Below are 23,950 nucleotides of genomic sequence, written 5' to 3' on the forward strand. Positions count from 1 at the left end.
TATGTCCAGGTGGCCAGGAAGGCCAATGGCATCCTGGCTTGTGTCACACACAGCATGGCCAGCAGGTCCAGGGCAGGGATTACGCCCCCTGGACTGGGCATTGGTGAGGCTGCACCTCAAGTGCTGGGTTCCGTTTTGGGCCCCTCACCACAAGAAGGACATTGAGGTCCTGGAATGTGTCCAGAGAAGGGCAACCAGGCTGGGGAAGGGGCTGGAGGGCAAATCCTCTGAGGAGCAGCTGAGGGAGCTGGGGGTGTTCAGCCTGGAGAAGAGGAGGCTGAGGGGAGACCTTCTCTCCACCTCCACTGCCCTGACAGGAGGGTGCAGAGAGGTGGGCGATGGTTTCTTCAGCCAGGGGACAGGAGATGGGACATGGGGCAATGGACTCAAGCTGCCCCAGGGCAGGGTCAGAGCAGATGGGAGGGAAAAGTTCTTCCCTGAAAGAGTTGTTGGGGTCTGGAACAGGCTGCCCAGGGAGGGGGTTGAGTCACTGACCCTGGAAGTGTTTAAAAAAGGGTAGATGAGGTGCTCAGGGATGTGGGTTAGTAGAGGATCGGTATGGTTGGACTCAATGATCTCAAAGGTCTTTTCCAAGCTAGGATTCTGTGATTCTGTGATTAAAGAGGCAAGTGGGAGCACCTCTCCAACAGATGGGCAGAACCATTACAGTGTTGCCTTTGAGAACGCTGCAACTTTGGAGGATCTTAAGTGCCCTGTATAAGCCTGGCGGTTTCAGTACCCCTCTGCCTTTCAACTCCAAAGCAAATGACCCCTTTCAAATCCATGCTTGGCTGTAATATCTTCTTGAGTGAACCATTTGTCTTCCTTCTTGTATGGACAAGAAATGCCCAGGTAAGCCTGAAGTTAGCAAAGAAGAGAAGACAAACAATCCTGAACTTTACAAGCTAACAAGGCAAAGATGTGACATTTCGAGCTGCACCGTTCTGCTTCCCATCCAACGTGCTCCTTTAGGGAATCTATTCTGCTTTAAATTTGCACAGTGGATTTGCAGACTAAGCAACAGTGGAAAACACTGGAGAGCCTGGGAGCAGCTCTGTGCTTTGACTGCCAGAGTGCAATCTTTACCCTGAAACCAGCATCGGCCTTCTGAAGGAGGGAAGGGTTAGATGAGATATTAGGGGGAAGTTCTTTCCAGAGAGAGTGGTGAGGGGCTGGAACAGGCTGCCCAGAGGCGGGGTGGGTGCCCCATCCCTGGGGGTGTTCAAGGCCAGGTTGGATGGGGCCCTGGGCAACCTTGTGTAGCTCCAGGCCTGGAGGTTGGTGTCCCTGCCTGTAGCAGGGGGGTTGGAGCTCTCTGATCACTGGGGTCCCTTCCAACCCCAACCATTCTATGATTCTATGATTCAAAGAGACATGAGTGCAGCCTGGAGATCCTGTACTGAAACGTGTTTATGTGTCCAACGTATCTTATGCAAGATGCTCATTAACCTCTCAATCCTTTGCAACAGATTATAATTCTATTTCCTTTTTAGCCAATGATTGACATTGTTCTAGTGAGGCTGAGGAAGCGCCGCCGCCTCCCGCCAGCCAGGGAGCTGCTCCTGAAGGATTGAGAACTGCTGGGCAAGTTTTCTTTAGCCTGAGTGCGTGGGATCTGCATTTCAACAGCTTGAGATGAATAATAACGGGTGAATTTGTTTGGACCAGAGTTTATCCAGAGCTCTTTTTATAGCAGGGCTGTGAGGAGACTTTGAAGTCTGGCTGATGGGAGGGCTGTGTGCTGGCTTTCTCACAGGAGGTATAGGTAGAAGCAGGTCAGTTCTGCCTATGGAAAAATACATACTTTCCAAGTGTTGGGGTGTGGGGGGTCTCTTTGGTTTTTCAAAGCAAAATTGTCAAGGGGTTGGGGTTTATTTTGCCTTGGGAAACCAAATGCATATTTCATACACACCACCAGATTTTGTTGCATCACCTAGGAAACAAGGGGTTCTTTTTTCTTCTTCTTTTTTTAATAGAATCAGGCTTTTCTTCTCATTTTCTCCCTTGCCATTCATGGCACCAGGCTCCCTTGAGAGGACCAGCTCTTCCAAAGCTCGGTGCCCCATGGTGTCTACAGAGACCCAACCAGCTCGTTTGGAGGTCCTTCCACTCCAAGCTAGACTTTCATCTCCCCCCCTGAGCTAACCAGGAAGCTAAATTAAGACTGATTCACGTTTGGATCAACAAAGATATAAATAAAAACTGCCCAGAAGGTGCAGGGAACACAGTGCTGGGAAGGGCTGTTCTCTGGGAGGGTATGAGCTGTATCTGAGAACATAAGGCCCATCTCTACTCCTACAAAAATCAGAAGGATAGTGGCATTTGTGACGGTGCTGGCATTTGTCTGAACCTCTTCTCCACGTGCTTCCTGATGGGATGCAAAAGCAAAGCATGTGTTATTTACATAAACATGCCACTGATGCTTGAGACACCTGGAGAAAAGTGGTTTGCTTGTCCTGAAGAGGACATGAGTTCCACAGCAGCTAGAATTTGCTTCTCAGGTGAGATAAGCTGGTGAACTTCTCCTTCAATACGTCTCTTCAGCTCTTGGGCAGGAAGCAGTGGAAGAAAGAAGTGGAATTTAAAGTGTGCTTGTAGAGCTGTGGTGATATGATAGCTCCTTGCAGAAGCTGGGCTTCCCATCCTGGCTTTCTGGGCAGGACCTTCAGTGGTGGGGTGGCTCTGGTGGCACCACTTCATGGGGTCTGCTCCCTTTGGGAGAGCCTCTCTGTGGAAGAGGACTTGGGGTACTAATGGATGCAGAGCTGGACATGAGCCAACAATGTGCCCTCACAGCCCAGAAGGCCAATCACATCCTGGGTGCATCACCAGAAGTGTGGTCAAGAGAGGGGATTCTGCCCCTCTGCCCTGCTCTAGGGAGACCCCACCTGCAGTGCTGTGTCCAGCTCTGGAGCCCTCAGCACAAGAAGGACATGGACCTCTTGGAGCAGGTCCAAAGAAGTCCACCTTCACAGGTCCCTTCCCACCTAACACAGTCTGGGATTTGATGATGTCACTCTGGGATAGGCACTGGATGTGGGCATGGACAACAGGAGGATGCTGTGATGCGAGATGGGAGCAGGTGGTGGTGTCCCATCCTTTAAAAAAATTAAACTAAAAAGGCACATCTGGGGATGTGTGACCACACAGCATCAGACCTGAGGTCTGTGTGGGGCAGGTCACAGCCTGGAGAAGCCTTTGCTCAAACTCCCAAGCCATGGAGCAGGGTGTGCTGTAGGCTGTACAGCCGAATTACAGGTTGAGGAGCCTGTGCTACTCTGCTCAAACAACTCCACATGTGGCACCAGACACTCCTAACCTATTTTCTCTGGGCCATTCAGTGTTTCATAGCCTTCCCATTCATCTGCTTCCTAAAATAATCCCAGTTCTTCAGCAACTCCTCCTGTGAGATCTTCCAGGCCCTCGATCGTTTTCTGTACCTTCTCTGAGCCATTGGAGTCTCCATGGTGCTCATGGCCTGTGCCTTGCTCGCTACCCCAAGTGAGACCATGGCACCCAGGACATCATTCCCCATCCTTACCCCATGGAGCACCTCACATGTTTGTGCAGGAGCTCTCTGGAGCTGCAGATCAGCTTCAGGTCCTTTCTTCAGAGTCAGTGCTGTCACCTACCTCTCCAATTTGCATTTTGTTGCCTTTATCTGCTCTGAACTTTGGCTCTGCTGCCTGTTGACTGAGAATATTTCAGTTTTTCAGTTGCCTCCTGCCTTCATGGAGGAAAATCCCTCTTCCCTCTTGCAGAACTTCAGGAAAACCGTTGGGGAGTGCCTGTGCTGGGTAACACGTCAGGGCCTGGCAGGGGAGGGAAGGTTGGCCACATTTTCCACTTCTTGGGCAGGTTGTTTAGCTATGTTGAAGGCAGAGATGTTTCAAAAGAGGGAAATTCTGCTTTCAAAAGCTTTGGTCTGGACTGTCACGGGCCCTGGTGGCACCACGTTTGGCTCTGCATAGGAACAATAGCCATCTGCCTTGGCTTGGCATCTGCCAAGGTGTGGATGTTGCTGGGGAGAAGCATAGAATCATAGTCTGGTCTGGGTGGGAAGGGACCCTGAGGGTCACAGAGCTCCAACACCCCTGCCACAGGCAGGGCCACCAACCTCCAGGCCTGGAGCTACACAAGGTTGCCCAGGGCCCCATCCAACCTGTCCCTGAACACCCCCAGGGATGGGACACCCATGGACTTTCTCAGGTTGCCCCAGCCCTCCTGGATAACTCTGGGAGCGCTGCTTCTCCGACACTCTGTGTGTAAACTGGGATTACAGGCTCTTTCAGGATCTGTGGAGAAAACCTGCTCAGAGCTCGGTGGATGTTCCATATCTGCTGTGTGATTTCACCCTGTGTGCCCTGGCAGGGATCAGTCAGACTGAAACTTTGCTTCCTTTGCAGGTGAATCGCTTCAATAAGGTGGAGGACAGAGCCATCTTCATTACCGATCGGCACCTTTATAAGATGGACCCAATGAAGCAGTACAAAGTGATGAAGACCATCCCACTGTATAATGTAAGTATGAGGACTGGGGAACCTCGCTGCATCTACGACTCAGCTCCACTCCCATCTCCTTAAAATTGAAAAAGACCTTAGTTTACAGCTTTTAATGTGTCTCACAGCTTTAAAATGGTTGTGGTACCATTATCTACACACTGGTGCATGATGTTAGCTTTTAATATCAGCACATACAAGACAAGCTAAAACCCAAGCTGCTTTTCACGCTCCCTTCTGCTCCTTCTTCTGTTTTGTGGTTTATTTGCTGTAGGCTGCAAGATCCCATCCCCATAAGGGGGTTGGCATTTCACAGCAGCTTCTGCCACGGTTTGTGTCTCTCTTGGGGGTTTGTTTGATCCTTCATGTCCTGTTTGAATCTATTTATTTATTTAATATATATTTGTTCATGTTTAATGTAAATCTTATCAAAGCTAAATTCAGACTGATAGTGAGGTATCTGGCCTTTGGGTAGCAGAGTTTAGCTGCCAGTGACAAAGCAGCAGATTATCACTGGTAGGAAGGGGATGGGGGGGGATGGACACCTCCTCTTAGCCCTTCAGCATCTTGGAGCGTGGATTCAACCGCTTGTTTGTGCTTCTCAGCCTGAGGTAACACCGCTGTGGTTATCTTAAACCCACAGAACCTGGCTGGGCTGCTCAGAATCATCCTACACAGATGAGTCGGGGTGTTTGTGTTTGGAGAAATAATAAATCTGGCCTCCTTGTGTTGCTGAAAGAGCAGAGATGGGTTGGGGGGGTCAGTAAAATCTGATCTGCTGGTGTGGAGTGAGCGATAAGCTCAGCTCTGTCCTTAGTGTGGGTTTTATAGGGCCTCTAGTAACGGCCTGGCTGGGCATCCACCTGAGCTGTGCTCTGACCACCCACTACAGCACGTGCAGAGTAACCTGCTCACACCCTAGTAAGAGTACTCGCTGTAGCACAGCAATGTCTCCTCATTCATGTCACAGTGTGACTGCCACACGGTCAGCAGCTGCTGGTCATTCTCCTCGGTCAGTGTTCTGTTGGGCTGACGTTATCTCTTGATTGTGCAAACTGAAATCTTCAGCTGGTCTCACTGCCTCTTGCTTGTGCAACCACCTTGTTCAGAGAGTCAGAGAATCCCCTGAGCTGGGAGGGACCCATAAGTCACATCGAGTCCAACTCCTGGCCCCACGCAGGCCCAGTCCAGTCAGAGATGGCACTGAGGGCATCGTCCAGATTCTTTGTGCCCTCAGCCCAGCTCGGGGCTGTGACCCCTTTCCTGGGGAGCCTGTGCCAGCGCCCAACCCCCCTCTCAGCACAAAACCTCTTCCTGACACCCAGCCTGAACCTCCCCTGGTGCAGCTTCCCACCATCCCCTCAGGTTCTACCCCACAGAGAGGAGGGAGATCGGCGCTGCCCCTTCTCTCCCCTTGTCAGGAAGCCGCAGACCCCATGAGGTCTCCCTCAGCCTCCTCTTCTCCAGGCTGAACAAACCCAAGGCCTTCAGCCTCTCCTCATAAGATTTCCCCTCCAGGACCTTCCCCATCCTCAGTGCCTCCTCTGGACACTCTCCAAGAGTTTCCTGTCCCTCTTGTCCTGTGGTGCCCAAACCTGCACTGTGTGCTTGAGATGAGGCTGTCCCAGTTCACTGCAGAGCAGGACAATCCCCTCCCTGGACCCCCTGGCCGTGCCATGCTTGATGCCCCCCTGGATACAGTTGGCCCTCCTGGCTGCCTGGGCATGCAGCTGGCTCATGGGTAACTGGCTGTCGACCAAGAGCCCCAAATCCCTCTTAGCACAGCTGCTATCCAGTATCTCATACCCCAGGCTGGGTGTGCAGCCAGGGTTGCCCCTTCCCAGGGGCAGAATCCAGCACTCGCCCTGTTAAACCTCACGCTGTTGGTGATGGCCCAGATGTGTGTTCGCTTGGGAAGATGAGCTGCCCTCCTGCTGCCCAAAGGTGAACTGGGCTGAAATCCCTCTCCCTGTTAGCTGTGCTGCTCGCTGTCAGCATTCCAAAAGCACCACATCAACACGGCGACATCCTCAGGGATGGTGTTTCCATGGAAATCTCATCGGAGACAGTCAGCTGATGTCTGCTGCGACCATAAACTTGTTTTCAGCTGGAGAAATGGCTCTACAGTTCCCCATCTCCTTTAACCATGTTTACACAGAGATGGTTTGACTCTAACCCGTGCCGCGAGCCCGCTCGGATCCCAGGGTCTGCCTGCGTGAGGACTCGGAGCCGTTGTGCAAAGGATGACAGAACAATCACTTTCCTTTCAACCCCGACTGTTTCCCTGGATTGAAATGATACTTTGGGGGCTTTTCTGTGTGCAAACCTTCCGCTTCAGAAGTACCAGCCTGTGATCCTCTTTTTGCTCTTACCTGGAGAGAAAATAAACAGATAAAGACAGAAAGGAATTGAAAGGCGACTGAGCAGCAGAAAGGATCTTGTAACTGCCTGTCCCAGGACAGCAGGGAATGCAATAAAGGATGTTCTGGGGATGCTGAGAATTTCCTCCTCCTCTTCAAGTGTTTGTAAACACCGAGAGAAGTGCCTTCTCTGCAATGATTTCTTTCTCCTTCTATTTATTTGTTCAGGCAGCTATATGGGGAGAGGCCAAAGAGGAGCATTTCAAAGGGCTCTTGGACTTCTGACATGTTGAATAACAGATGTCTAAACAGGCTTTTCAAAGCCAAAGACTTCAACTTGCTCATCTCTCACACTGGGTGCACATTTCAGACCTCGATGGCAGCACACCCCGTGGTGCTGTTGTGCTCACAGGATGTTAGTTAAGCATGCAAATTAATTTTCAGGGACGCTATAAACCCCGGCAGCCGTTAACCGCCTGTGCGTGAAGCGGAGCTTGGCTTGAAAGGGGTTCGTAACCTCAAAGTAGCGCCAACAGCGCAGTATAAACTCCACCTGTCTTGGGTGTGTGCAACCGGTAGCAGGAGCCTCCGCTGAGTATTTACAGTACCAGCAGTTGCAGCAGCCCCAACAGCCTGTGGTGCTGTGATGATAACCCCACAAGATGCTGGGGATTCCCAACTTGTATACTGTTTTATCTGGAGAACAGGGCACACGCCCCGCGCTGCCCTGAGGTGGTTGCGGGGTGCTGCTCTGGGGCAATGGTAGTTTAGGATCTGGAGCTGGATGGAGCAGGTTTCTTGGAAATAATCCATTGTGACTGCTAAACCAAATGTAGGGATGCAGACTGTTCCTGACTGTGATTCATGCTTCCCAAAGGAGCGAGCAGTCTCCAGCTCCATTTGGGCTAACAGCCTGTCCTACACAGGCCGTGGGCTTACACGGAAGAAGGGTTTTTTTTCTTTAAGAAGGAAATAATGAGACTTTAATTTCCAAAAAAAAGGCTTTTTGGTGCCTCTCACTGTTAGGAGAATGTGGCTTTTCTCTGCAAATCTCTGGATGACTCAAAGGAGTCGTGTGATCCTTCTGTGGGCAGGAGAGGTCTGCTCTCTTCTCTCTGCCCTCATCAGTCTTTGACCTTTCTCTCTCTTCTTTTATTTAATTTTTTTAGCCCTAGTTTGCTGAATGCACATTCCTCCTGATGTTCCTTTTGCCATCCTTGTTTCCCCAGCACAGATTCAGTTTTTGGGTTTTCCAATATTCCTCCAAATATCCCGTGCACCCACATGGCCACCCCTTGAAGTGTCCTGCTGTTGTCCTGGGAGAGGGTGACGACAATGCTTGGAATGTCCCACACAACAGTTACTTAGAGACAAAACCCCCAACACCCCAAACTAAAACCCCAGACCTTCTTATTTTGTCCAAACGGCACCACCCTCATCCACACCTCGATCCTGGGATCATCACAGTGTTGCAGGGTTTGCAACTTAGATTCATCATCAAGATATTTAGGCATTCAGGAAACTTCCTTCTCATGTCATCAGCGTACCATTGCATTCCAGTGCTGTGTGTGTGAGCTTGCCAGTGGTTGTTGGCCAGAATCATGATATCTGGTTGGACTTAAGGATTTCTGGTTGGACTCAATGATCCTGAAGGTCTTTTCCAACCGTAACCACTCTATGATTCTCTGGTTATCATTGGCTTCCCTTGAAAAGGAATCAAAGCAGGCCTGTGGCTCTGCTGCTGCGCAAAGTGGTGTCACCCAGGGGAGATTTTAGGGAAAGCCAGCTCCCCCCATTAGAGTGGATGCACTCCTGGGTGGGAAGCCTGTGGTGCTGGAGGGCACTATGGGAACACTATGGGGACTGAGCTGCCTCTGGCAGGAGTTGCTCTGGGTGAACCCTGTCTAAGACAGCAAAATTTCCTCGTACCTTTGAGTCTGTTGCCTTCCCAAAACCCCAGTTGTTTCACCTTGACTTTTTCTGCTCAGGGGAGGGGTACAGAGACCAGCCCACTGCCACTGCCACTGCCTGGAGCTCTCCAGCGGGGGTAGAAGCTGCGAGTGAGCTCAGCACCCTGGAGAGGAATTGGAATCACTTGGCAAGTAGCAAAGATCAATCAATGTGCATAACATTGATCTTCCTTTCTCTTCACAGTTGATAGGATTGAGTGTCTCCAATGGAAAGGACCAGCTCGTGGTCTTCCACACGAAAGACAACAAGGATCTCATTGTCTGTCTCTTCAGTAAGGAGCCCTCCAACGACAGCAGGATCGGCGAGCTGGTGGGAGTCCTGGCAAGCCACTTCAAGAGGTCAGTGCTGGCGGTGGCTTGTGTTGACAGCTCAGTGCAGTGTACCAACTCAGAAACTCCTCCTGAAGTCATTTTGATGCCAGTCTTGAGCTTTATCTGTGGTACCTCACTGTCTTACCGGGATACCAGAGCAGCGTCTTTAACTTGGGGGGTTGTGACGTGCTTTTTAGCGACATCACTTTGGTCCTTCTGCTTTCCCTCTGGGTGTTTGCTAGAGCAGGGGTGTCTGGGGACAAACAACCCTGACAATGTGTTTTGAGTGTCCCAACATCTCCTGAGTGCTTCTTACAAAGTCCCAACGTGTAAAATTAAGATATTGGTCTTCCTTTCCCAAATTACTCCCTCTGCCCCCGACGATTTATCGCCTGAGCTGTAAAATGTCAATCTCTGATTCTTGAAAACTCTCTCCCTTGTAAATCACTGTGCAAAAGCCGGTTTGGTGGTGAACTGACCCCCCTAAGTGGTTACCTTGCGTTGAGCTTCTTGTAGCTACAACTGGAGTAGCAATCATCACCTTTACACCACAGAGCGAGTTCAGGACTGTCCAGATCAGCACCACAGCAGTGGCCGCACCGCGGGCGCTCGCAGAGAAGTAACCACAGAGAACTGGTGCATGGAGTGAAGAGACCTTCTGAGCTGGTCCCTTGCTCCTCCAGAACATTCCCATGGGGCCTGATGCTCATCACTGTCATGTGCCATGTTGGCTTTTGCCGTTGGCGATACCGTGCTCTGGTTATGACATGTATCCATACACAGCTATGAGTGGGGAGTGGTTTAAGTTACACTGGGTCAATTGATTTTAATTCATTCAAGAAGAGTGTGTCAGGGCTTTCCTTTCCAAGGGAACAGTCCTAACAGTGCCCTAAGTCATTGCTGGGCTCTACCTGTGTTCACATTCAAACATGCCAAACGTCCAGCAGTAGCTCCCAAACCAAAGGAGACAGGACTGAAAGACATACCTGGCCTGAAACCTCCCCAGGGAGCACACAAGCAGCCCCTCTGACCCTGGGGCTCAGGGCTTACCTTTCCAAGGGCTTTCCTTTCCTAACACTGCCCTGTATGTCATTTCTGTGTTGCTTTGGCCAGTTCTCACTGCTGCAGTGTGAAGCTGGCTGCTGTCCGTGCTGCCGGAGGAAGGTGTGGAGCTCATTTGAAGTGAATGTTTGGCATCAGCATCACTTGTTTTGAGAAATTCAGCAACCAAAAACCTTTCACTGGTTTGTGTTTACCCAGATGTGGTTCAGTTTCAAAGGGAGCTGCTCCTGCAGGCTTGGGAGATCTGGGTATTGTAAAGCAACACGCTTCCTTTCAGGAATCCTGTGTAGGAGCTGGAATTGTTGCATGTCTGGCTTGTTTGGAACACAGATGACATCTTCTTCAGCTCACTGCTGCTCCTCATGAGCCTCTGGTGTTGTGAAGAGTTCTGAAACTGTTGATTGCGCCACAGACCCCGCACACTGGGGGTTCAGCCCACCCTGGTTTGCTGTTCCCTTTGCTCAGAGGTTCATACAAAGTGCCCAGGCTTTTTGTGACGTACCTAGTGAGCCTGTCCCTCAGCAGGAGAGACACCTTCTTCATGTGAAGAAAGGAAAAGGAGTTGTGTGGCTATAAGTCTAAATTATTGTGCCTTTATGTAAGGGTACAAACTGTTGATTTGCAATTTCTTAATCTGATTTAGCAAGACTTTATCTGTAAGAAGAATTAGTTTTTACCTAACTGTTGCCAGGAGGAATGGTGGTTAGATGCACTTTGATCCTTTTAAATCATCACTTAAAACAGTATTTGCCTTTATTTCCTGCTTCAGACACTGCATTTCAGCACTGCTGGTTAATGGGAGAGCCAGTCTGAAAGCCAGTTTCTCTCCAACACCTGATGGAAGTTACTGGTTGAAGGGTTATGTGGAGGAACAGCTCATGTTTCATTTTCCAGCTATTCAGATATCACCGTTTCCCACTTCAAAGTAATTCTTTAAATCAAAACAAAAGGGCCAGATTCTCCTTTTCAGCCACTTTCCATTTTCCAAGATGAAAAACCTCCTGTCTGTGAATGGGATTAGCTGCCCCCTTCCCTGAGAGGCACTTGGGGAATTGCTCATTAAACGGGATTAGCTGGAAGTCAGCGTGTGCCTCATGGCAAGTGTCACTTCTCTCTGTCCTGCCTGTCAGAAGGTGGTTGCTGTGAAAACAAAGTGGATCCATCAGTAAAATCTTGAGCCTGAAAGTTCAATTGCTGGAGACCTCTGTTTCCCCTGGGGACGTGAGAGCACCTCCCCTGGGCTTCAGAGGGGTCATAGTCACACTTGACTTCCCCTCTGAATGTACAAAGCGACTTCCAGCCATCTCTATTCCAGTCCTGAACCTTCTGGTACAAGGTTTTAGCAAGGATAAGGTTGCACAGCTCCCCTTGGTAAATACCTGGGTAATAAAATCATGTTTCATTCAATGCTGCTCTGTACCAGTGGGTAGGAAAGAGGAGGAGGAGGAGGCTGCTGGGTATCATCTGTGCTGAGTGTACCTAAAGCTTCCAATTCAGATGCTTCATTTCAGGTTTTATTCTTTTTTTTCCTGAAGTCGTTGAACTGGGAATTTTAATGCTGGCACATCGTGCAGTGGGAATTTTGGAAATTTAAATTTAAATTTTAAAATTTCCAAAATTTAAACTCTTTTGGAAAGAGTTTAGATGGTCTTAGAAAAAGTTTAGAGGTGATGTCTTCAAGTGCTATTGGAGAAGTCACCCTGCTCTGTTCTTGGGCGTAAAGTCTTCGAATTCAGGAACACACTGCCTGAGTTCTCCCTTTGCCTGTGACAATCTACTCAAAACTACATCTTTTTAAAATTATTCCTAGTAGGAGTTTTCTGACTTGCAGGTTGAAGTCCCTAATTAATACTTATATGGCATAAAACTAAGGTGATGCGTCTGTGAGCTCTGAAATCCTGCTGCTTAGGACAGTGAATTGTATCGAGTCGGGTCAGCAGATGTTTGAGTCATACCTGGGATTGATCGGATGGATTATTCATCTGTTGAATGATGCAGTTGGTTTTGGAACTGAATTCCCACCAGGAGGGATGGGAAGGCTGGTGGAGGTGCTGATGTGGTGGCCACTGAGTTCATTCCTGGGTGTTTTCCTTGGTGTCCTCCAGACATGGCTGCCTGCCAGGTCTGAAGAGCTCTGATGACACAGAGCACATGAAGTAGCTGGAAGAACCTTCTGGCAGCTCAGTGGGGTGGGCAGTCCCTCATAGGAGCGAGCATATGAAGTGTGGGTGGTGGGACTCCTCTTACACTGCCTGGCTGGAAGAGATGTTCTCATGTGGGGAAAACGGCTCTCAGGAGCTGCAGATGTGGCCACAGTGTCCCTTCAAGCATTGGAGCCCGTGCTGAGGGCCTGAGAGCAATTGGAGCACTAAGTATGGGTGGGAAAGAGGGGGAATCAGCCAGGGAATGACATTTCCTTTTACATCTTTTACATCCTACCCTATCCATCCTTTACATCCTTCCCATAATTTTCCACCCTCATTGCTTCCTGGTCCTTAACCCTCTAGAAAATGCCTGAACTGATCAGTCCAACATCTTGGAACTCCTTCTGGATGCACTTCAGAGCTGCACCTCACCAGAGAAGCCCTGATGGTAGCCAGGTTGCTTTTACTCACCCCACATGTGTCACCCTCCACATCCCACCATCCCTGCAGCGTGGGAGTATCACCATCTCAACGCCGTAGATCCTAAAGGCATCCCTGGTGTCACCACCAAGGGTGACAGAGCCCCATCCTCTGTTCCCCAGTGCTCTGCTCCCTTCTGCAGGGAGAATTTGGGTGGTTTTTTTCTCTGTGTCAGGACACACAGGGTGTTTTCTGTCTACCTCACCCATGCGGTTCAGATCAGTGCGTATCGCTCTCCTGCTCTCTTGGATGCTCCCTGTTCCCCTAATCCCCTCATTGTCTGTACCCACAGCCACTGGTTTTCTTCCAGGATCGCTGAAGGCAAGAGGGGAGTTAAAAGAACAGCAAAAAGCCATCCCTGCAGAACTCCAGCAGAAAATCACTTGCCTAAGGATAATTCTGGATTTTCCATTGTGCTTTGAGCCCTGGCAGCCAATTTGAATCATTAGTGTGCACTGGGTTAATTTTCTATAGCTCTGGGTTTTTAAACCAGCGTGCCTTCGAGCCAGCGGCGCTGGCACCGCCACGCTCCGGGCTGAGGGGGAGTTCAGAAACCTGGAGCTCAGATGGATGCGATGGGCTGTTTGCTCCCCCAAAGCCTGTTACCCCAGTCTTCTCCCAGGCAGGGCTCTTCTGGGCTTGGCACGAAGGTGTCTTTAGGAACTGTGGCTTTCCTGTTTCCCTGCACTGATATTGTAGTCTTGCTCTGTGGGTGCATTTCAGTGCTGTGGTGGGTTGACCCTGGGTGAGGGCCAGGTGCCCCCCAAGCTGCTCTGTCACTCCCCTCCTCAGCCAGACAGGGGGGAGAAGAGATAACAAGAGGCTCACAGGTCATGGTGAGGGCAGGGTGAGATCATCCAGCAATTACCATCGTCTCTTCTCTTACCCAGTGACACCAGAGCAGGATAATGGGAAATAAACCCAAACCATACACCCTCCCCAACCCCTCCCTTCTTCCTGCCGTCCTCCTGCCCCCACCCCTCAAGGACTTATCAGCACTGAGAAGATCCCCCTCAGTCTTCTCCTCTCTGGGCTGAACAGCCCCAAGTCCCTCAGCCTCTCTTCCTCAGAGAGATGTTCCAGTCCCCTCAGCATCTCTGTAGCCCTTTGCTGTCCCCTCTCCAGCAGTCCCCATCCTCCTTGCCCCAGGGAGCCCAGCCCCACACACACTATTCCTGTGAGGCCTCCCCAGGGCAGAGCAGAGGGGCAGGAGACCCTCCCTGACCTGCTGCCCACACTTCTCCTGACACCCCCAGGATGCTGTGGGCTTTCTTGGCTCGAGGGCAGGCTGCTGGTCATGATCAGCCTGGTGACCTCCAGCACTCCCAGGACCTTTCCCCAGCGCTGCTTCCCAGCAGCTCCCCCGCCCCCTGTACTGGTGCCAGGGGTTATTCCTGCCTGTGTGCAGGACCCTGTACGTGCCCTGGGTGAATTTCAGGAGATCACTCTCTGCCCAGCTCTCCAGCCTTCTCCTTCAGAGAAGGACAAGAAGAAAAGAACCTCTTTGGAAAGACAGAGACACACACTCTTCAGGCCGCTGTCATGGTGTCCCAAGCTTCAGCCATAAATGCTGGTTTCACTAGTTCCACTTCAGTTTTGGGTGAGCACAGTCGTGGTCCTACCCCCCCCCCCCCCCCCCCCAACCCCCAAACACCATCAACTGAGTGTCAGAAGAAAACCTACCCCAGACTGCAGGCGATCTGGGGAGATGGAATATATTTGGTACAGACAGAAGAACTCAGAAAGGGGGTTTCCTGGGTTTGGGGGAGGTTTTTTGCTCTTCCCAACAGTTCACCCAGCAGCAAACAAAGCTTCCTGCCGGTGCTGGTGAGGTGTTTGAATTTGCCATTCACCAGACAGTGGTGTTGGAGGTTCAGCTCCACGAGAGCTGCTGCTGGGCTGAGATTTGCTAATGGGAGGAACGCTGCAGCTTTTGGCAGGTAGCTGGAGAGAAACACTCTGGGAATTCACATCTTCAAGGGTGAGGACAAACATTGTACCTGGTTTTGATGCTGTTGGAAAATAAAAAAAGACAGAGGAGGCTCAACATGACTTTATTTCTCTTGTTTAGGAGCAAATCCTCAGCGCAGTTACAAGGTCTGGAACACAAGTCCTTAGGCAGGGGAGCCCAGATTGATTAAAATTGATTCATTTTTTTAAAAAAATCTGAATTTCTTTCTGCTGATAGGAAGAAACAGCCCTTGCAGTCAGCCCCAGGTGTCACACAAGAGCTTTGAACCACCTCAGTTTGGCATAAAGATGCTCTTTCATATCAAAACCACGCAGATTTAAATCGTTCCTTCTTTTAAAGCCCTTTACCTTTCTCATCTAGAAACCTTAATAACTGCTGAGACAAAGAGACCCCTGTGTGAGTTAAACCAGAAGCATCTTCTCTGTCATCAGCCACAACCTGGAGGAGATGATGAGGATTCAAACCCTTATGTTTTGGGGACAAAGAAAGAAAGAGGAGCCCAAACTGGTATTTGAAAACACAAGCGTGGCGCCGCGGCACTCGCAAACCGACCTTCCTGTGAGGAAATAACCATCACATAGGGCAGAAAGCCTCCAACAAAGGCAGGGTGTTCCAACCCCTGGTAGCAAATTAATCTGTCACTTAAGCTTTGTGAACGCTCTGAAAATTATCCCTTAACTGACAATGGGTGTCAGCAGCGCCAGCAGCCCGGCCCAGTGATGAGCACTCTGGAAGTTTCCATCCATGCTCGGTGATGTCTTGTAGGCTACATGAGATCAAAAGGAGTCGAGCGCCGCTTTGGAGAAGCAGGCTGGAAACAAACTGCTTCTAAATTGCTATTTAATACGATTTGTCCTTTGTCACTGCTGCCAGCTAACCCGTGTTTAGTTCTGATTCAGCCGTGCCAGTGGCTGACACCATTGTTAGCGGCGCCTGGATCCTCACAAAGGACCAGACTTTATTCAGAGCAGATTCATCCCTAACGTTTCTTTCAGTGCTTGAGCTTTGTTTTTATCCAGGATTTCTATTCCTGAGGAATTTTTAGTAAAATCCTGTGTTTTGGGGAGAGCCCTGACCCGTGGGTAGCTACGCTGGCTGCGTGGGTGAAGGAAAAGGAGTTTCCTTCTAAAAATTAATAAGAACATATATAAGCTAAGAAAAAACAAGGCTTAATTCTAGTCTGAAGAAGAGGAGGCTGAGGGGAGACCTTATCGCCACCTACAACTTCCTGAAGGGAGGTTGTAGGGAGGTGGGTGATGGTCTCTTCAGCCAGGGGACAGGAGATGGGACAAGGGGCTCAAGCTGCCCAAGGCAGGGTCAGAGCAGATGTGAGGGAAAAGTTCTTCACTGAAAGAGTTGTGGGGCTGTGGAACAGGCTGCCCAGGGAGGGGCTGAGTCACCTTCCCTGGATGTGTTTAAAAAAAGGGTAGATGAGGTACTTAAGGATATGGTTTAGCTTAGGACGGGAACACCTCCGGGGATGGTGACTCCACCACCTCCCTGGGCAGCCTGTGCCAATGCAGTGTTACAGAAACCATCAGTATGAGCAAACATCCTGGCTTGTGTCAGGAACAGCGTGGCCAGCAGGACCAGGGAGGGGATAACCCCCTATGCTAACGTCTGATGAGTCTGCACCTCAAATACTGGGTTCAGGTTTGGGCCCCTCACTCCAGGAAAGACATTGAGGTCCTGGAGTGTGTCCAGGGAAGGGCAGCAGAGCTGGGGAAGGGGCTGGAGCACCAGTCTGATGGGGAATGGCTGAGGGACCTGGGGCTGTTCAGCCTGGAGAAGAGGAGGCTCAGGGGAGACCTTCTTGCTCTCTCCAGCTCCCTGGAAGGAGGTTGTGTGGAGCTGGGGCTCAGCCTCTTCTCACAGATACCCAGCGACAGGAGCAGAGGGAATGGCTGCAGGTTGTGCCAGGGGAGGTTCAGGTTAGAAATGAGGAGACATTTCTTCTCCCAGAGAGCGGTTGGGTGTTGGAACGGGCTGCTCAGGGAGGTGGTGGGGTCACCGTCCCTCAGGGTGCTCAAGGGAAGGTTGGATGAGGTGCTGAGGGACGGGGGTTAGTGAGTGCTGTAGGTGGCAGGGGGATGGTTGGATTGGATGATCTTGAGGGTCTTGTCCAACCTTCATGATGCTGTGACTCTATGATTCCTATACCAACGTTCTCTATCACCTTGCTGTGTGCAAGTTTGACACAAACCATCACCTTGCCTGCTGTCTCCTTTGGTGCTAAAAACCGTCACCCACCCAAAAAACCCTCCCAAGTTGTGTCTCGACAGGCGAGCGCGGCGCTGCAGGAGCCATCCAGAGTGATACTGCCAGCTGTATGTGTGTGGCTGCACAAGTCAAGGTTGTAAATGCTGATGATCTTGCTGTTGGTTTAATTCTCAACCAAAGCATTGGCTACCTGCTGTTCCAAGAGCCTCTCCTCTCCAGCAGACAGATGGCCCCACGTTGGCTGGCCTTACCAGGGCTTAGTTTCACCAGCAAGTCAGTATTATCAAGCTGTCAAAGGACCCATCTGCCCTGAGCAGCTGTCCTGGCATCCGCCGCTCTGTGTGCTGGGAACCTCCCTGCTTCCCAAATCTCAGGCAGATACAACTTTTATATTTTTTGGGAGGGTTGTTGTTTAATTTGGGAAGGGGGTTGTAATTCACACCATCTGCCTCCCGTGCTGAAGCGAAGGGATGTTCAGTTTGAAAACACCCTGCTAGAGGTGATCTCTTATGCTCCCCCTGCGGGCTGTGGCCCCCTGTAACTACACAGAATCACTGAATCACAGGGGTTGGAAGGGGCCTCCAGAGCTCATCGGGTCCAACCCCCTGCCAAAGCAGCTCCCTAGGACAGGTAACACAGGTCGGTGTCCAGACGGGGCTGGAATCTCTCCAGAGAAGGAGACTCCACACCCCCTGGGCAGCCTGTCCCAGGGCTCCCTCACCCTCACTGGGGAAAAGTTCTTTCCCATGTTGGTGTAGAACTTCCTATGCTCCAACTTGCAGCCATTGCCCCTTGTCCTGTCCCCACAGACACTGAGAAGGGGCTGCCCATTTTCCCTGCATCCCATCCTTCAGATATTGATAAACACTAATAAGGTCCCCCCTTAGTCTTCTTTTCTCCAGGCTGAACAGCCCCAGCTCACTCAGCCTTTCCTCATAGGGGAGATGGTCCAGACCCTTAATCATCTTTGTAGCCTCCTCTGGACTCTTTCCAGGACATGAACCAGTATGTCATACTTAACTTTTCTTTTTAAAAATGCATATTTAGACTCAAACCTGACGTGGATTTATTTCTGGTGTCAACACATCACTTCAAACTTGCCCAGGCTCTGGTGTGGTTAGTGCCTGCTGTCAGAGCCTGGAACAGGGGATGCTGCTGCCGACGGCGCCGCTCGGGGTTGTCAGCACCCAGGAGTTACAAACCACAGAGATTAAAAATCTCTCCAAGGTGATGCTTGAATATTAGCATAACTTCATGTGATATTTGTTCATAGTGAGTCGCTCAGGACCCGGCGCTTGGCCTTGTTGAACCCCTTATCTTCCAAGTACGCGGCATCCCAAGGACTTCACGTGTCTGGGATAGATCTCTGTTGAGTGGAGCCAGCTGGAGCTCAGACATCTCTCCTCTGCAGATGTGATGCCTGTCTCGTGCCCTTGTGTACCACAGGCTCCAAAGGGTAACGCTGACAGGAACCGTGTTGTCCCTGTGCTGGGAGCTGTGTTACCGCTGTGAGATGCTTTAGAAAACAATAATTCCACAGGAGAAAATGTCACCTTAAAGAATCTGGCCTCAAAAAGTGCTGCTGGCAGCAGGCTAATGGGGCAGGTCACATTTAGAGCTGTAAAGCCTGGAAATGATCAAAGTGACGTGCTGGTTTGCCTTCAAACCCAGGGGTTTTGAGGCAGAACATCAAGGTAGACGTGTGGGGAGAGACAGAGAAGTCTGCTTTGCTTTGGAAGGGACTGAAAGAGCTCAAACCTGATCGTTGGTGTTTGAACTGTTGCGAGGGGGATCTGCAGTAACAATCCTTTCATATGATGCTTCACTCAGTGGCTCCAGCTCTTATCTTGCCACCCAGCTCGAGCCTAATCACTCTGTAGCCGGCTCTCCAGCAGCTCCGAGGCAGCTCCGCGGCATCCTTCGGGCATGCTGAGCAACCTATCTTTTCTCAGGAGTTCACATGGGAGTGCCTGCAATTACCCAGGCCTTCAGCATCTCCACAGGGTTCAGCCAACAGCTATTACCAAAGGAAAGCCAGCAAACCATTTCCTTCCAGTGACGGTCACTGGTTTGAGAAGTAATTGGCAAAAGGCGCCTCACCTGATGGGTTTGGTACCCGCATGGGCAAGGGGAGAAGTTGAATGGGTGATGAGGGTGCAGTTCATGCTCTGTCATTACAGGTCCCACCCCACGTTGTGCTCTGCCCTAGAGGTGTAGGAGCTTCCTTAGCTTCATTGGCCTTTTTTGGTTTTCCACTCCTGGGGAAAGTTGTGGTAGAAGGAGCTCCAGGTGCACTCTGGGCTTGGGCAGCAGCCAAATGTTCCTCCAGGAACAGGGAACTCCCGAAGTGCTGCAAATTTCTAACCCCTCAGCAGAGCATCATTGTCTGAAGTGTCCACTCCACTGTCTGCTTCTGTCCCTGCACACCCCAGGAAACCCAGCGCTGCCACTCGCATCCTCCTCAGCGACCGAGGACGGGAAACAACGTGCTGGTTTGGATCTTCAAAGGCAGGAGGGGAAAGGATGTGAACTTGGGTTGGAAATAGCGTTACAATCACCTTACCATAGCGTTACTCCTACATGCCTGCCAGCAGCCTCAAGCTGATCCTTTCTCCCTGCTCACCCAACCACAATCCCATCTGGGGGGATACTTGGGAATATCCTTTTCCCCTTTATTTTCCCCTTTCTCCCCTCTTGAAGCTCTGTCTGGAGATGAATTGTAGCAATGCCATTCAGCCCACAGAGGCTGGCAGTGTGGTATTCATATGCCAGAGGAGGAGCCAAGCACACATGGGACCTGAGCAGCGTGCGGCGGTGGGCTCGCTTTGGAGCCTGTGGGATCCTGTGCCAAACACGGCAGCAGCGTGGATCCGGCTTGTGCTTCAGCATGAGAGCACTGCAGCCTGCTGTGCTGCCAGAAACCAGCAGGTGATGTGGTTTGCTGGTGGGGCAGTGGTTCTGCTTCTGGGGTGTGAATGGCCATGGCCATTTGGGTTTTTACCTGCACAGTGAAGCCACGGAGAGCAGCATCCAAGAGGAGGTCAGGGCTCCTGTGTGGGCATCCTCCCTCTCTTTTTCCCATCTCTTCTCTGTCCCACCTTTGACACACAGTGCTCCCCACAGCTCATGGAAAGAAGGGACAGTTGGGTTTGCTGTTTGCTTCCCAATTCTTCCTTTTTTTTCTTTTTGCTTCTCTTTTTTCCCTCCAAACACACAGCAGGAGCAGCTCACGGGGCAGGGAGGAGCACTTCAAGGTTGATTTTCTCAGCACAAGAGATCAGAGGGGTGGGAAAAGAAATAAGAAAGATAAGGCTCTGATTCCATCAAATCCTCCTGGCATGAAGTCCCAACCCTGTGTTTCCCCATATTCCTTATCACCAGCTACTCCCAGATGCCCAGTCCTGTGCTGGGTGGCAGCTCTGCTCAGAGGGGTGATGGTGCCATGCGTGTGGCTCACCTTGGCAGCCCTGCCTGTGCCAGAGATCCGAGCTCCAGGAAGGTAACATGCATTTTCCCCTGGATACACTTCCCACCTTGCCATGGTCACATGAATCCTTCCCTTCACCAGCCATCCTCTCAAGTCAGGACTCTGGTGACTGACAGCAAAGAGAAACAGCAGCAGAAAGATCCCCTGTGATCATATTTACTGGTGACCTACTTAAAATCCTCTCTCCTCATCCCCTCGTAGTGCACATGCTAAGATGCTGGCTGGCTTGCAGTCTCTGAGGAACTGCTAGCAGAATGATAACGAATGCAGAACGTGGCCCCACGTTGGTTTCATGGTGTTTCTGCAATGACATGGTTCATTTTTTATTGCATCATTTAGACTTTCCCTCCCCACCCCTCCACTTGTGCTCCGTTATTCCCATTCTCGCTCTCGCTGCCTTCGTGTTGTGGTTGCAGACAGGGCTGGTGTTTGAAGAGATGCCATTACATCACAGGATGCCTTCATCTTCTTCTTCTTCTTTTTAAGAAAATGATGCTTCCAGCTCTGTCCTGGGGACTCTGGGCTGTGTTGCCAACAGCACTTCCTGGTGGAAGGGACCTGGCAGCAGTGACTCTGTAACAGGCGTGTTACACCCAGCCTGGTATTTTTAATAGGATTATTATAAATGGGTTTGCAGTCACAGAATCCCAAAATCCCAGACTGGTTTGGGCTGGAAGGGACCTTAAAGACCATCAAGGCCCACACCCCTGCCATGAGGGCACCTCTCCCCAGCCCAGGCTGCTCAAGGCCCCATCCAGCCCAACACTGAACACTTCCAGGGATGGGGCAGCCACCACCACCCTGGGCACCCTGTGCCAGGGACTCCCCACTCTCAGAGTGAAGAATTCCTTCCTAATATCCAATCTAAATCTACCCCCTTCCAATTTAAACCCTTCCCCCTTGTCCTATCACTCCAGGCCCTTCTAAAAGTCCCTCCCCAGGTTTCCTGTAGCCCCTTCAGGGACTGGAAGGTGCTGTAAGATCTCCCTAGAGCCTTCTCTTCTCCAGGCTGAACAGCCCCAACTCTCTCAGCTGCTCCTCAGAGGATTTGCCCTCCAGCCCCTTCCCCAGCCTGGTTGCCCTTCTCTGGACTCTCTCCAGGACCTCCATGTCCTTCCTACGGTGAGAGGTGACAGCAGTAACAGGGATGTGGGGAGAAGAGGTAATTAGCTCCACGATGCTGATAAAACCGTTCGGTATCTATGGAAATGAATTTCGTTTCTTGCTCCAGGGCCCTGGCTTCAACCCAGGCTGCAATTCATGTTTTGTTCTCTTGAAAGTAGTGAGGAGGAGCTGCTTGGGGTGGTGCATAAACATTACAACAGTTTGTGCTGTCGGAGTTGCAGGCTGTGGATTCAGGAGGAGGAACCTCATCTCCTTAGTCAGGAGGGGCTGTGCCCTGTCCTTTGGGTGAGTAAATGAACGTGGTGACTGCACTTCACAAAGTGAGTTAGAAACCTTTGGAGTGGGTGGGTGTCGCCGCCTGGTTAGGGAATCTGGAGTGCATGATATATATCTGAAGTATGGAATGCAGGGGGACATGGGCAGCCCCTTTTCAGTGTCTCTGGGGACAAGACAAGGGGCAATGGCTGCAAATTGGAGCATAGGGAGTTCCACACCAACATGGGGAAGAACTTTTCCCCAGTGAGGGTGAGGGAGCCCTGGGACAGGCTGCCCAGGGGGTGTGGAGTCTCCATCTCTGGAGAGATTCCAGCCCCGTCTGGACACCAACCTGTGTGACCTGTCCTAGGGAGCTGCTTTGGCAGGGGGTTGGACCTGGTGAGCTCTGGGGGTCCCTTCCAACCCCTGTGATTCTGTGATGAGTGTGGTGTCGATAGTCCTCATCCCTCTGCCCCATGGTGCTCACAAACCCACAGGGAAGAAACAGGATTTGACTTGGAAAAGCTGCCAGAAAAGTTCTTGCCATGAACTGTGGCTCACTGGCCAGAAGGAAATGCAGACTGCAGTGAGGAACATTGTCCACCTGGGCCTGTGTCCACAGGAGTTACGCTGGGCACGTGGAACAGAGTGTTTAAAAGCAGACAGAGCCCATGGGCAGGAGGAACCAGCCCTGGGGTTGTTGACTGGAGAGTCCTTGTTGCATTCAGTGGGGTTTTAATGTCTGTGCCTGCCTATACCAACCAGCCTTGGGGCTGCAGAGGCACCGATGGCTGGTTTCACCTTCACAGGCACGTCGAGCGTGCTCCTCGTTAAGCAGCATTGATCAGCACCGGCGCCTTATCTCTTTATCTTTTTTAATTTCACTTAATCTTCCAGAGCTCGTGCTATAAATTAATATCCCCAGTCCACAGGGTGCCTTGCATAAAGCCTCTTTACATACGAATGGCACAATATATCCTGTAACAGAGATGTGATTCATAGGCTATTACATGGTAAATCTTAGGTGGAAGCTGGCTAACTAGTTTATATGAACTAATTAGATTCTGATTAAATGCACAATGGGGTTTTTTTTTTACCTCTTCTTGCTTTTCCTTGTGTGAACTCAGAAGATGAGCTGATACTGGAGAAGGGGAAAGTGTTCTTCCTTCTCTCTCACCCTGTCCGGGTATCTGCTAGGCAGTCTCACAGGGTGGGATAAAGGAGGATTTATCCATAGAATCATGGAAACATGGAATCACAGAGTGGTTCGGGTTGGAAGGGACCTCAAAGTCCATCTAGTTCCAACCCCCTGCCAAAAAGCCCAAAGCCCCGTCCAACCCAGCCTTGAGCCCTGCCAGGGATCCAGGGGCTCAACAGCCTCTCTGGGCACCCTGTGCCAGGGCCTCCCACCCTCAGAGTGAAGAATTCCTTCCTCACATCTCACCTAACCCTGCCCTCTTCCAGCTTGAAGCCATCACCCCTTGTCCTGTCCCTGCATGCCCTGGGGAACAGCCCCTCTCCCATCCCATCCAGATGGCTCCATCCTTGCACTGTGCCCTGCTGGGACTGCTCACTGAGCGAGCTCCCTTCCAGGAATTACTGGTTTCCAGTCAGAGGAGGGTGTGAGCCCCAACAGCAGAGCTGTGGATGCAGCAGGACCTCTGTCCAACACCTCCTCCACATCAGATACCCCGCAGAGCTACCGGTGACCACGCTCCCTCGGTGCTGAGCTGCACTGTTGGGTTCAGCCATCCCCCTCTGTGCTGCAGGCATGCTGGGTGCTGAGCCCAGGCAGAAGGTGGTTTTAAACCAAGCTCCATCCCCCAGCTTGGGTTTGCAGGTCAGAGCACTCCTGCTGCTTTGGGGCTGCTGGGGGCCAGGCTGTGCTCCTCGCTCCGCTGCAGAGGAAGGTCAGCTTTCCCCAGTGTGGACTGGGCACGGCAACGTTTTACACTGGGATCTCCAGCATCCGGGGGTGGTAATGCAGGTCCTTAACCCCCAGTGCTAGCTCGTCCGAGCTGCAATTTCAGAAACCCCAGACCAGCCCCCCCAGCCAGCAGCCTG

At 51.1% G+C, this 23,950-nt stretch overlaps 1 protein-coding gene across 1 annotated transcript in view; it reads left to right on the plus strand.

Annotated features, from left to right (window-relative positions):
• MYO1D (myosin ID) overlaps positions 1-23,950 on the plus strand; it is a gene marked incomplete at its 5' end in the record, with an annotated part of 143,061 nt that overhangs the window by 81,494 nt on the left and 37,617 nt on the right. Inside the window, 2 exons of the mRNA XM_084275549.1 lie at positions 4,407-4,520; positions 9,014-9,168. Coding sequence (XP_084131675.1) covers positions 4,407-4,520; positions 9,014-9,168 — 269 coding nt within the window. The remainder of the gene's footprint in view (positions 1-4,406; positions 4,521-9,013; positions 9,169-23,950) is intronic.

Source organism: Gallinula chloropus (assembly GCF_964237585.1).
Source record: "Gallinula chloropus genome assembly, chromosome: 26".
NCBI lineage: Eukaryota > Metazoa > Chordata > Aves > Gruiformes > Rallidae > Gallinula > Gallinula chloropus.